Below are 14,543 nucleotides of genomic sequence, written 5' to 3' on the forward strand. Positions count from 1 at the left end.
GCCCTCCATTTCTCCTGAGAGCTGTATTCCTGACAGGTTTAAGACAGCCATGGGATCTCCCTTTTCCAATGGCATATTTACACAAAAAAGAGAAGGAAAGCTGTAAGTCCAGATGAGAGGAAAAACAATGAAGCTACACACAGTGCTGCTAAGAACACAAAAAAACTTTACAGTTTTAAAACTGTCCAGACTGCAGAGGTATTTGCAGTCCTTGCATAAGACAAAAAATAAAACAAATCTCAAAATATCAAATAACTATTCTTCAAGTCATTTTAATACCACATTCACTGATGAATTATGGCCTGTATGCCAAATGATGGTATTTGATATCAGTTTCCAGGCTACTGGTGGAGATCTCTTTACTCCACATATTTGGAGGTGCCATGATCCAATATCTTGATCCACGTTTTTTTTAAATGAGAACAACTCAGGCAAGCCCTCTCAATCTGGAATTCCCAGCTAACATTCACTGTTAGCAATGTGACAGCCCCATGTGAGTGTAAAACACTGAGTGGGTGTCCTCTTATCCCACTTTCTCTCCAGGGCCCCCACAGTCATACTGTACTTCCAAAACATTTACTATGAAATTCTGCACTTTGTCGAATACTGAAGAATATTGGTTGTGACGGTGAGCTCTACAAACATCCAAGGTAGTGTACAAGGTAGTTACCGTTGACCCCCAGCATTCAGTGAGTAACTGATACAGCAAGATATGGACTCATTTTACAAAGGCAATCCACAAGCCTTTTCCACTTGCATGTTTGTTTGAATATCTTCCTTTGGTATTAATCTAATAGAATTAGATTTAAAATTAGAAAAAAATGCAAGACATTTAAATTATAAAAAAATGCAAGCTGTAAGGTGGGGAAATAATAAAGAAGAGAAAGAAAACAAAATAAAATTTATTTTCTTAATAGTCTTGATCCTTTAGAGTCATCTTTTGCCTTGGTGAGCAAACTGTGTTATATGTACCCAATTACAACCAGAGCTGCCTATACAGACATGGATAAACCTCCCACCTAAAATAAATAGCAAAATAACATCATTTAATCCTCCATGTAACCATGTATCACTGAAGAGCGACATCCGAGATACACTATTATTAGACTCATCTACAGATGTGAGTAGCCCAAGGGTCTAAAAATAAAAAAAAAACCTAAAAGATGATTACTGAAGAAACCTTGGAAGCTCTGTTTTGGATCTGGAAAGAGCAGAAAAAAGTATTGTTTATATTGACAAGCAAAATTGAATTATGAAAGGCCCATAAAAAGGCATTTAAACCCTTTTAGGATGGCAATATCTTTTCGGTTTGTAGGCACTGCAATTAGTATTGTTGCTGGAGTTTCTTTTATTGGTCCTACAATCAATTTTAGACATACATAAACACCTTCAGTGGCCACCACTTCATATATATGGTCGATAGAGTACGAAAAGCTTACTATAACAAAAACACATTTATAGCCCATTTATGGACTATTTGCTTAGCAGGCAGTAATGAATATAGTGCCCTCAGGACGGTATTAGACTGCTTGCTTTATTTAGGTGGATATATGCATTAAACTAGAATTGTGAATTAAACCTTTTTTGTGCATTTAAATCTGTGCTATCTGGGCTGATGAGGATGCAGAGGGCGATATGGAGAAGGAAGGCGGGGAGGTTTAAAATTCAACACATTGTTTGTGGCAGCTGACTTTTGTCTTAGTTCAGTCAACTTCACTGCAAAATATGATGACCTGGTCTAGTGATAGCATGTAACTGTAACTGTAACTTGAACTTGAACTTTATTGCCATATGTAACCGGTACTGGTACAATGGAATTCTTACTTACAGAAAGTCTCTCGTTTGTAAAACAAGTGTAAAAAACAAAACAAAGTGCAAACAGTGCATCAAGACAATGTACAAACAAACAATAGACAATGTGCAAGTAAACATGCAGACAGTTTGAATGTAAACAATACAGACGTGTAAACAATGACTGGAGACGTACAATAAATAAATTACAATGAGGTAGATGGTGATGATGTAGGTGTGGTCCGAGGGGGGTAACTTTAATACTTGCGCAAATGATACCCTCTCTTCCTTTGTCAGTGGCATCTGCATGGAGTCAAGAAATCAGTTTCGCTTAATGCAATCAAACCACTTCAGTTTTGCACACTTTAGCTGCATGCACACATATGCATTTGCACTTAATTCAATGAGATTAGCATTTGAATACCACCAGTGACAACTACAGAGGGGAGCTAAAGGATTGAATTTGAAGGAGTAAAGCACAGTTCTTCTGTACATCAATAGAAACAAAACACACCTGATGAAAGCACACTAATTCAACACCTGTCACTCTCTGCAGACTGATCAGCCCCAGGAGTCACACAACCTGTAAGGTCCACATCAAACAAAGATATTCATATATCAAGCACTTTCACAATGCTTTGCTTTTTAAAATGAACTTGAAAACAGTAATTTGACATACTTTACATAGTACTTATTTTCTAAGCCTGTATTACTTTTTTCAGTGCCCTATTGTAACCTGTTCTATTTTTTTAAGCACAGACTTATTGGCTCTGTTATGTCAGGTAAACTTACACTGCTGAGTCTAAGTGTAGAAATTGTCAATCTTTTCTGGCCAGAGAAGCTCTTTTCAAGTTCTATTACCAGATAAAAATATCAGATGTAAGCAAAAAGTCATATAGATATAAACATTTCAAATACCATGTCCAAATACCAAATCCACCATGTGTTTTGTCAGAGCAGAAATGTCAATTAAGCAAAACTGACTCTCGTACAAGAGAATAGAATCTACACTGCAAGCCTTTGGGGTGAAATATTCCACATATTTGTGGAGAATCACTGTAGAAAACCACTGACAACAATGGGATTTTCAGTTAGACCGCTCTATACCGGCACAAGGGTTTAATACTCATATTTACCGTTCTATCCATCTATCCATTTTCTGACCACTTCATCAAATTCAGGGTGCTGGGGAGCCGGAGCCTATCCCAGCAAGTAATGGGTGCAAGGCAAGATACACTCTGGATGGGACACAAGTCCATCACAGGGCAGCAAGAGACAGAACTACTGAAATGAACACCTCTGTTTTAGACCTCACTAAATAATTTCAGATGGCTCGTATCCAGAGCATTTTAAAAGGTAATGTGGAAGATAATACAGAGAACATAATAGTTTCCCATATTTGCACCGCTTTGGGAGATATACTCACTGCAGTCACTAATACCTGACAGACGCAGGCAGGCATAATTCTCACACCCTGATATTCACACCTAATTCGGAACCTAAACTATATTGCCTTGTACTTTTCCAGCTCAGACTGAATTGTGTCTTAAATTGAGAAGAATAAAAATTCTGAGACCTGACCCCTCTCTTTCTCTCTCACTCTCTCATGTCAGGGACTACTACCTTTTTTCCACGAAAAAAAGTACACTATTACAATAGCAGAGCAATTATCTCTGGTTCCATATCCTGTTTAAATCAATATTAAAGCACTAAAACTGATTAGCCCTGGCCTGCCTGTGCCCCAGTAAAGTAGACAGAAATTATTAACAGCCCGTGCGTGGCTCTCACTAATGTGTGTAGAGCAGGCCGCTGATCGCCCGTGCAGTCAATGGGGAAGGCTTCTGCCGCGGGGGGAGGGGGGGGGAGTTGTGGACGTATAATTTATATTCTTCTGCCTATGCTTTATAGCTTTCTTAATTCAGCTCCTGCTACTATTAATGTAGTTAATGTTGAGATTATATCTATTTTCTGGTGGCGGACGATGATTTATGCCAGCCATTTTTTCCCTGCTCAGGCTCCCTGGCTGTTAAATCAAGCGACTTGCCAATTAAGTGCTGACTGGGGAAAAGGGATGAGGTCCTGGGAGATCTAACCTTAGATCCCTTCGTGATGGGGGAAGGCGGTTCTAGGATAGGGTCTTTTCAGGGGTCCCCTTTGCAACCCTGCCCAATTCCTATTGCAGGGGTCTGGGCACTGGAAGTATAAAGAGACAAAACACAGATAGGAAGACGTCATTACGGTCTCTTGTGGCTTTGTTCTGGATCAGAACCTGGTACATCGGAAGCTTTATCGTGTCCTGGGACTCTGTATTTTTGTGCACTAAAAAGCTGCCCACGATTGCTTCCTCTTCACTGTCTCAACACTGGGCTCCAGAGCTGAACAGATTCCCTTTTGTTTGAAACTATTCAAACAATCAATAAACATATTTGCTCACTATTTAAAATGCAAATTGCATCATGTATGTGCCCGAAGAACTATTGACGGGAAACTTAGATTGCGACATTTCCATTCTGCATCAGTACTTGTAATACTTTCATTATTTGATGTGCCTAGTCCTGTACTGCTTCTTCATAGTGTAGCTTTGTGCATTAGGATTCTGCTGTGCCTGCATTTCTATTATATCACTGGCCTTACTATCACACTGTGCATTTTTACAGCTACCTGAGCTGACAGCGTAGACTTCTGTACAACTCTAGGGGGTAACTGTAGATCGACAATGGATAAAGCTAAGCTTGTGAGAACATAAGAAAGGTTATAAGCAAGGTTGCTAATTGGTGCAAGGATCACATCTAGCTAAAAGAAATTAAAGCAAAACAACAACTATCCAACAGTATTGAATTTTACTTTGCAAATCAGTAACATTTCATGACCATATTGCATGCAGTTATAATTTACTTCACTGATAGACTGTGTCATGCAGCATTAGTCTGTACATACAGTAACTGCTAAAGTGCAGTGCACTACACTGGCATATGCTATGCTGCTTTGTACTATACTGAAATGTACTATAAGGTTGTACCACTGTGTACAAAGCAAAGTACACAGCAATGTGCACCATGGATTTTGTGACGTATTTTATTGTAATGTTCTCACTGGGGCTGTGCAGGTATTTTTATGCAAAGATGCTTGACCACGGAGGTGTTTCACATGTTGAAAGAGATGAAGAAACGTCTGTGTGGGGAGAGGTGATAAGGCATAGGGAGAATTACGTTCCCTTCTTTTAACGAGCTGCGGGTCTGAGGGGATCGGTGAGCCTAATTTCGGTGCTCAGTAATATTTTATATAATCGAGGAGAGGTTCAAATTGAAAACCCCCTGGTGAATCAATATTTACTGCATCCTGCTAAATGAATAGTAATAAGTCACTAAGCTCCCTGACTGTTTCATAAAATAAAAATTATAAAAATGAACAAGGGCACGCAGCGACCATTACATTAACTTTTTACTGCTCTTGGGGACTTGCAAGTACTCATTCCCATTAAAGAAAGAACAGGTTGGGGCAGGATGGCTGAGGGATACTAACTCTGAGGATTTAACTCTGTGCACAAAATTGTTGTCAGTCCTGGTCAAGAATTTGAGACCTAGGGTGTCTTAGTATAAGAACATACGGAAAGGTGTACGTGAGAAGAGGCCATTTGGTAGCTAATTGATCTATGGATCACATCTGTCGTGAAAAAGCCAGGGTATTGGCTTGAGCATGTCTGGGTAGTCTGTTCCATACTTCCAGAACACTAGCTGTGCTGTGACAAATTTAAAGAAAGATTATTTAGTTCCTTGGAAACTCAAAGTCTTATTTTCCTTTTTAATCAAAGAGAAAATGAAAAAAAAAACTTTATTTGATTTTGATTCCCTGCAATATAACACAGTCTCTTGTTTATTAATTCTATAGCTAATTCACATAATCAATGCTAGAAGTCTTGTGCTCAGCTCGGTATCATGGTGTTCCTAAGACAAAAGGTGTAAGAGGATGAAACATGCAAAAGCAATGAAGTCCAAATGCAAGATCATACTGATATACTGTACATGCCCCCTAAATGTTAAGTGAGATGCTAACCGATCATCCTTTTTATCACATTATGCTATGTTTCGTGGTTGTGATATGTTTTCAGAAACTGTTAGAACTCAGCTTTCCTTTGTGTTTCTTATTACCTCTGCATGGAACAGCAAAAACACTGCGTTGCTTGTGAGTGTGCAAACACTCTGATCATATGTGCACACATAAGAAAAGGCCATATAGACTTACTCTGTGTAAACAGACTGAAACAATGCCATTGCTCAGAGGATGAGAGAAGAAAAAACCCTGGGAACATAAGAATGTAATAACACAGTTGCTCAGACATTCAGGAAGCATCCAGCGACCTAAATCAGCAGTGCTATCAGATCACAAAAAAACACTTGAGATTAACCCAGACCAAATAAAAGGTATGCAATAACTGGACTGTGCAATCTGAAGTGCAATGCCAAACACTGGCTCACTGTATTGGGCAGATGTTACATTACTCTCAGTCACTAACAATAACTTCACATGGCTGTGTCTGTCATGGTGTGTTCTTGTGTCCTGTGGTTATTAGTAGCTAATTAATCCAAGGATCTCATACTAATCCCAATGTATAACAATTATTTATGCTTCTAATTTATGTTGATGCCTACCAATAAAACACTGCAAAATTAATAGGCTAAAAAAATAATAATTAACAATTGCTTAAACTTATACAGTGCTTTTTAGACACTCCACTCAAAGCGCTTTACAGGTAATAGTGACTACCCTCCACCACCACCACCAATGTGCTGCCCCACCTGGATGATGCGATGGCAGCCATAGTGCAACAGAACGCTCACCACAAATCAGCTATCAGTGGGGGAGGAAAACAGTGATGAAGCCAATTCATAGATGGGGATTATTAGGAGGTCATGATTTGTAAAGCCCACTGGGAAATTTGGCCAGGATGCCAGGGTAACACCCCTACTCTTTTTGAGAAAAACCCTGGGATATTTAATGACCACAGAGAGTCAGGACTTCGGTTTTACATCTCATTCGAAGGATGGCGCCTTCCCCCCCCCCACAGTATAGTGTCCCCATCAAACAGCCCTTTAGCAGATAATCACAATTAAAGAGCACTGAAGAGGTACTACTCATTTATTCTTATAAATCTATTATGCAAAGACTAAATTGTTAGCATCTGATGAAAGCTTGGTTCAGAGCCAATTTGAGTTTTTCAACACATTAACATGAATAAATAGCAGAAACTGCTCACCAGCCAAGAAAAGAAATTACTGACACTGCGAGTCTTTTTGCATCTGTGTTTCAGTACACCAGAACTGCTGTGAGTCTGTGTGTATCAGGAGAAAGACTCTATGTGGGCATATGTTCACAGCCCAATGATGGGAACAAAACTGCAAATTCCAAGAAGAACTACATTTGAAGACCACTGTTATAATTATCTGGATTACCAGATTTTAAAGTTCATTTAGACCAAAAGTATAAGTTGCTGAAGTAGGTTCACTGCTGCTCTGTACTACCTGATCTCAATTTATATAGGACCCTTTAAATGAAAACATAATTAACTCTCTCAATTTTGGCTTTGGCAATTCTACATCTTTATTTCGTGTACATACATTATTTTTTGCTTTATCCTCAAACAAGGGTGTAGTGCAGTGGCTAGATTGTCCCAACAGAGTAATACTATTGATTATTAAGTGTAGAATTAATAGTGAATAACAACAATGGAAAACAATCATCAGATCTTTGTCTCCATCAGACATTCATAATTTGGTCCAAAAAGGGAATTGGTTAACAATGATAACTGAAGCTTTAAGCACATATAGGACAATGTAATTTTTTCTTTCTTTCCATCCATCACCAAGAAGAGCATAATTTGAAGCATTTTATTTTGCCATCGGGTGACACACATTCTTTACTGAGCCAGAACAAGCCAAACAGATGATACAATGAATGCCAATACACATGGGGTGACAAGAGTTAGGTGGGTAGTGTTTAGAATTTTAGAGGTCCTCCAGATGTTGGGCACAGCTGTCAGAGGGCAGATTCTGGGCACCAGGCCCAACAGCTGAAAATGAAGAGGGTAGAGGCAAAGTGTGGTGGAGGGTCCGCTTCGTAAGACTCATCTCTCTGCCGCCGTGACTTCTAACACGTCCTCTCACTATAGAACAATGTGTGATCGGTGTTTCATTTATACTGTCTGTGTTTTCATTCCTCTGACCTCAAGTTCTGCTCTGTCTCTTGCCATTCGAGAAATAAAGTGGGGAATCAATCCTGCTTACTCAACTATTAACATTCTCTTTAATGGCATTAGAAAAGCACATATACACAGTTGATACAATTTTACTGTTCATATTACTGTATGAATGAAATATTACAGGTAAAACTTGGCAGATGATTCTTAAGTAAGTTTGGTATATCAGAGCGTCCTTTCACCTTGAGTTATACAGAATGTAAATCTGTTCTCTGCTCCTAGGTTTTCTAGCACCGCTTCTCACTGAATAATGCTGTTTTGTCTAACATTTGTTCAAGACACCAAGGTTTTCCACTACCTTCTACCTTCCTCACATTTTTATTTTCTTTCTGGAAAGTAACCCTGCATTGATCTGTACTTTAAATTAATCTCCTTCTCTCAGCAAAACTCCAAACCAGATACCGCTTCTAGGTTTCTGAGCTCTGTCAGCTTTTGTCTACAATCCCTGCTCAAGTGGCAAAATAAGTCTCCCTTTCTCAGCCAGGGAAGTGTCACTGTGATAACAGCTCATTTCTACACACATGCCCCTTCAGTATTACCAAACAATTTCATTAAATATTCTGAAAACAGCAGTACAGATTTTCCAGTCCACTCTTCACAAAACACAGTTGCATTAAAATCTACATTTTAACCAAATAATCTATAGTTTAACAAAAGTTATAGAAACAGCTCCCGACAAAATCAAAGAATGTGACTACTGTACTTTACTGATACTCAGCAGGGAACAAGATATCAGAGTGCACAAAAGCAACTTCACTTATTTTCAAGATTCAAAGAAAACTAGGAAGCTGATCCATGGGGATTATAGCATATCATGACAAGCTTGCTGATGTTCTGGGATCAGCCAGTTACCAAGCAGAAAAGTGAGAAAGATGGACTCAGAGCAATCAATTGCAACCATTCTTAAGCTATGAGGTTCTAAATGGCAACTTGACTATTTTACACAAACAGCAGAATTATACACATAATCGTTTGGCACAGAGGTGGTGTGTTTTTTTACCCTTTTGATGGTACAGTAATACTTGTTGAGAAGTGCTACTCTTGTCTGTTAATGGGTTGGTTTGTTGGTTTTCAAAATAACTATACAGTTCAGTATTATGTAATATTTGAAGAAAACATATTCGATTTATTCCAGTGCTTCATTAATAATAATTAATAATTGCTTACACTTATATAGCGCTTTTCTGGACACTCCACTTAAAGCGCTTTACAGGTAATGGGGACTCCTCTCCACCACCACCAATGTGCAGCCCCACCTGGATGATGTGGCGGCAGCCATAGTGCGCCAGTACACTCACCACACATCAGCTATCAGTGGGGAGGAGAACAGAGTAATAAAGCCAATTCGTAGATTGGGATTATTAGGAGGCCATGATTGTTAAGGGCCAATGGGAAATTTAGCCGGGAAATTTACACCCCTACTCTTTTTGAGAAACGCCCTGGGATTTTTAATAACCAAAGAGAGTCAGGACCTTGGTTTTACGTCTCATCCCAGGGATGGCACCTTTTTACAGTACAGTGTCCCCCTCATTATACTGGGCCATCAGGACCCCCACAGACTGCAGGGTGAGCGCCCCCTACTGGCCCCACTAACACCTCTTCCAGCCGCAACCTTAGTTTTTCCCAGGAGGTCTCCCATCCAGGTACTGACCAGACTCACACCTCCCGAGCTTCAGTGGGTTGTTAGTTGTGAGTTGCAGGGTGATATGGCTGCTGGCGATGTTGAATTAGTATTTCCAAAGGTAGATCAGCCTCACAGCCATGGTTGCATACAGTAGCTTTGCACTGCTTACCTTGCTGTAGAGGGTTTTTTGTGTTACCCCTAAAAACTGCTACTTGGGGATTCTGGGGGTCCTGCTCTAGGGTATGAGTTGATATGGGAGAAAATGAGGTAATTTTCTACGTTCCTTTTAACTTTAGAATTGCCAGTCAATTTTGTAATTCTATTTTGGGAACATTCAGTCGTGTGTTTGTTTTATTTCTCACCTCACAGTCAAGAACCCCCAATACCACACACAGAGCAAATTAGGAAGTTTCACCAGACTCTAGGTCTGAGCCACTAATTTTTTGATATGTCACAGGATCCACAGTCCTGTACTGGAGGTTCAGCACCGAGCTTGTCGAGGAGAAGTACTTAAAGTATCCTGCAAGTGTCAAGGGGGCTGCAGGACTCTCTGTGTTTATCAGGAGCTGAGAAAGTCCTGGTTGACTAATCATACTCTACACTAGGCAGCACTTACCAATTGTGTGCTGCTGCTAGGAGATTCCTAGATGGCTAGTGACATGATCCAGGCTCGAACCCCAGACCACACAATTCAACCTGTATTCCTCAACCTCCTTGGGGTGTTTTTTTGCAAAGCTGCTATTTTGCCAAGAATTAAAGAAGTATCGGATAACAGTGAAGACAACTGTACTGTTAAGCAAGATATTGATATAATGACTAGTAAGGTTTAGCCCAGTTTACTGCATGATGTTGGTATCATCCACTGAAAGAGCCCTGAGCTGACAAGAGTGAAAGGCTCTTTTAAACAGGTACACCCTGCCTTCTGATTCAGATCCCATTTTAATAGATCTCTGCACCATCACGCAGGGGGTTAATTGACGAGACAGATAAAGGGTGGGAGGAAAAAAACCATGCTTGCAGTAGCTGGTCCAGGAACTGAAGAAAGAGACAGAGAGAAAGTGCAGGAGGAGAAGCAAAGAGAGAAAAAGAGACCACAATAAATCTAATCCTCATTCAAAATGATCCAGGGCTCTTATTAAGTAAATTAATTTAAGTTAATTTCACTCGATCCTGACTCCAGAGCAGCCTGATTTAGTAAGGGGGGAAATTGCATTAGGAAAAGGCCGTGTTCGCCAGATATAAGAATGAAGCAAAATTACATTCACTTAGCACTGTAAATTAATCCGCAAAACTGCAGGTGTAAATTTTCCAAGTTATCTACAGTGTAAAAATGATCTTCATAAATTTCAGAAATGGCCTCCTTGTCGGCTATAAATCTCTGCGATATAAAAATGAATATATATTAAATATTATTAAGAACACAGGCAAATTAAATTAAGTACCCTCTCCTCCGCTTCGGTATCTTTGAGGCCTTGTTAAGACTGAATGCTTTTTAGGCTTATACTGAATGCATAATGGACAGCAATAACCAGCAAAAGTGTGGTACCATCCTGTACCTCATTGCTGTTTTATTGTTGACTGCTCTTGAAATTGTAAGATCAGTAACAGAATCCAGCTTTATTATATGACTCCCCCCGCATCCCCCCGAGTAGTAAAATCTTTGTCCCCCATTGCTGGCTGGATATCAGACTTCTGCATGCTGCCGTCAAAGCTACACAGCTTTACTAGGCAAACTGCTATGCTGAGCTGGGCCTATCCTCGGAAACTCATCACACTGCTGCACTGGCCAGCTTCATGGAAAAACTAGTATAAACACAAAAGCTGACACATGGGGTAACCAAGTAACGTGGGAGATTCTGAAATCTTATTAAAGTCTGAAAATGGCCATTCCACAATTCCACTGAAAAATCACTCCTACTGTATGTCTTTTTTTACCCAAACAAGCATAATAAATAAAACAGGCAGCATAACAGTGGCCTTTCTGAATTAATCTGAACTTTTAATCTCACCCTCACTTGAAACCTTTAAAACCTACAACACTAGCAAAGGGTAGAACCAACGACCAGACTTTCAACAACAGTACACTCACCAAAATATAATATTAAAATGCACGACGACACTTGGTTTTAATCAGAACCAAAATAACACCATTTACGTAATCAGTCATATGACACACAAGACATGCCTCATTTCTCCAAAGGCATTTCAGGCGTGAATGTGTTCATCTAAAACTAGACATCAGACACATCTGTAGCTGAAGTGCTGATTTATTCCAGTGGGTTAGATATTGAAAAAGTAAGGAATTTAGACAGGGAATTTGACTATCTTAGCTTTCTCTGGTGTTACTGCACCAGACTTGAACTATGGCTTTGTATGCAGGTCAAAGTGTAGAGAAACCACCCTCGGCAAGTCAAAGGTCGTATGGTAGAGTGTGCAGTACGCTCTTATCAACTTGATCACAGAGGTCCTCAACCCTTCACCTCACCTAACCCCTTATACTGCGCAATGTCAAAATCTTCTGCCCTCCACTAAGCCCTGCAGGACAAGATTTATTGGCGTGATTAGGCACAGCATTAGAGTTATCAGCACATAATAACATAGGCACTATCCGCAACACAGTTGTTTATATAACAGCATCATCATTGTGAGTTTCTATTAGATCCCCCCCTCACACACACCAGTAGCCTCCTTTAAAACCCCCTAGCCACTCCTTCATTTTAATGTGCCCTGTTAAAGACTATGATTTCCTTGCAAGTCCTTGTGCTTCTTTTAGATAGCTCCCATACAAGCTAGTCTGGGATGTTTAAGGCCCAGAAAGCTTAGCTACACTGAATCACACTCACTGAGGCATTACAAAGAACTGAGCAATGAGTCTGCTGAAAACGGGACTGGGGACATGCAGGACTGTATACAGCTAGGGTGACACCCATCTTTCTGCTCATTTTCAACAGGTTAAGACCTAAACAGAAGGGGGTCATTTAGGCCAATACATGGCCAATTATAACCCATTTAGCTGATCTTAAATGGGGAGTTTTTGAACTAGCAACAGCATTTTCTGATGTTGACAACATTAACTTACCAACCAATGCTGAACTTGGTGTTGCACCTGAGACGGAGCCATGTAGTGATGTGGTAGTGGTGGTGTTGGGGGGGGGGGGGGGTTACCTGGCAGAGTGGATCCTGCGCACCCTCCAGGAGAGTGATGGGCTGGAGTGGACAGCGGGCGAAATGCTGGCGGCCCCTCGTGTCACTATCTTGTAGCGCGTCTTGATCACCCTCTGTGTTGAGGAATTCCGAAGGGAGGGGGAGCTGAAGCCTACAGAGTGGACAGAAAACAGCTCAGTGGAGCATTTCCCAGAAAAGAGGTACAGACCCAGGTACAGACCCATGCTGGATTAGTATTTGTCACACACATGAGTTAAATAACTCATTTCATCTGATCGTTTATAGTAACTATCTAGGATGCAAAACAGTGACAGAAAAAGTTTCCTGTGAGCAGGTGCTAAAAAGGAAATTTCATGAAAGCAAGATTCTAGTCAGTGTTTTTAATGGCTGGTCTTCATTTTAGATGTATGTCAGTCTGATAAAAAGGGATCATCTGCAAAATATTCTGAAATCCCAAAAATATATCAAGCCAGAATTTTAAATCAATTTGTTCTGACATACATATTTTCTAGAGTAGCCATACCAAGTCAAGCCTCTCTTACTTTATAATCGTCATTTATCTTGCAAAACGTGACAGCCTTTTACAAGCACTTTTTTTCCCTTGAAACAATTGCCCTACCATGTATTTACCAACAGTGGATGGGTGGACAAATGAACAATCCGAATGTCACTATGGTCCTAAGTCTTATGCTAATGGAAGACTTGGAACACCAAGCAATTACGGAAAAAAAACAAAAACAGAATTATGTCAGTTCATCAGGTTTAACTACCAAAACGACTGAAACAGTGGATTTCTGAATCTGTTTTTTTATTAGACAGTGAGAACCAATGCATTAAAAAACAAGGTTAATGGGGTTTAATGTCTGATATGTAAAACGGCATGTCCACAAGGCTTTTAATTAACTCAGGATTTCTGCAACCCACAGTATTTCAATTGGTCCCTTTAAGAAACACAAACCCCAGCTTCTGTAGTAAAACCCACCATGTCCTGATTCTGTAACATCAACATACACAAAAACACTTAGACAAGCAAGACAGCTGTCTCATACTGTGTATAACCAGCATATAGCAGGTTCACTCATTGCAAGAATGTGTTTCTTCAGCACTAAAAACACAAAATCTCCCTTCTGTGGGCCTGGGTCTTTCTCTGTTATCAATGTAAAAAGGCAAACTTTGTTACTTTAGGTAGCTATTTTGTTATAATTAGGTTTGTGTTTTTACATGAAGTTCAGGAATAGCTAGTAAAGTAAATCTGTGATGCTGCTCACCATTCTTAAAAAATCCTGTGTAAAGTAGGAAAGATTTTTAAGTCTATAAACGGTCTTCTGCCACTGACAGTCAAGCTAAGCTGTAAGAGCTGAAAACCTACTGGGTGAAAACTAGTGGGTGGCCTGAATAATCAGAGGTTTTGAGGGATACCTGTGTGCATTCAATATTTACCTCTGTGCTGGTGCAGTAGGAACAGAAAGCTGGATAATAACTAGCATCTCCAAACTGGTGGATATAAGGCTAAGAAGGGGTTACAGATTTAAAATTAAAAAGAGCTTTGCCTGGGTTTAAGTGCCTGGGGCCAGATTGTTCAGTAAAGAAAGCCATTCAGTTGAATGGAGACTATGCCTTGCAGCCTGTTAGCCTGAGGTACAGATGCAGCATTCAAATTGCTCCCAGTGTTTGCGTGTAAAAATGAAATATAAGCGTCTGGCTAGAATG

The 14,543-nt window shown here is 40.0% G+C and overlaps 1 protein-coding gene across 2 annotated transcripts in view; it reads right to left on the reverse strand.

The window, feature by feature from the left end:
- Positions 1-14,543, reverse strand: part of zc3h3 (zinc finger CCCH-type containing 3) — a 110,240-nt gene that overhangs the window by 34,367 nt on the left and 61,330 nt on the right. For both annotated transcript variants that reach the window (XM_015354297.2, XM_015354296.2), the window contains one exon: positions 12,834-12,984. In XM_015354297.2, the coding sequence (XP_015209783.2) occupies positions 12,834-12,984 (151 nt within the window). The remainder of the gene's footprint in view (positions 1-12,833; positions 12,985-14,543) is intronic.

Source organism: Lepisosteus oculatus, chromosome 6 (assembly GCF_040954835.1).
Source record: "Lepisosteus oculatus isolate fLepOcu1 chromosome 6, fLepOcu1.hap2, whole genome shotgun sequence".
NCBI classification, from domain to species: domain Eukaryota; kingdom Metazoa; phylum Chordata; class Actinopteri; order Semionotiformes; family Lepisosteidae; genus Lepisosteus; species Lepisosteus oculatus.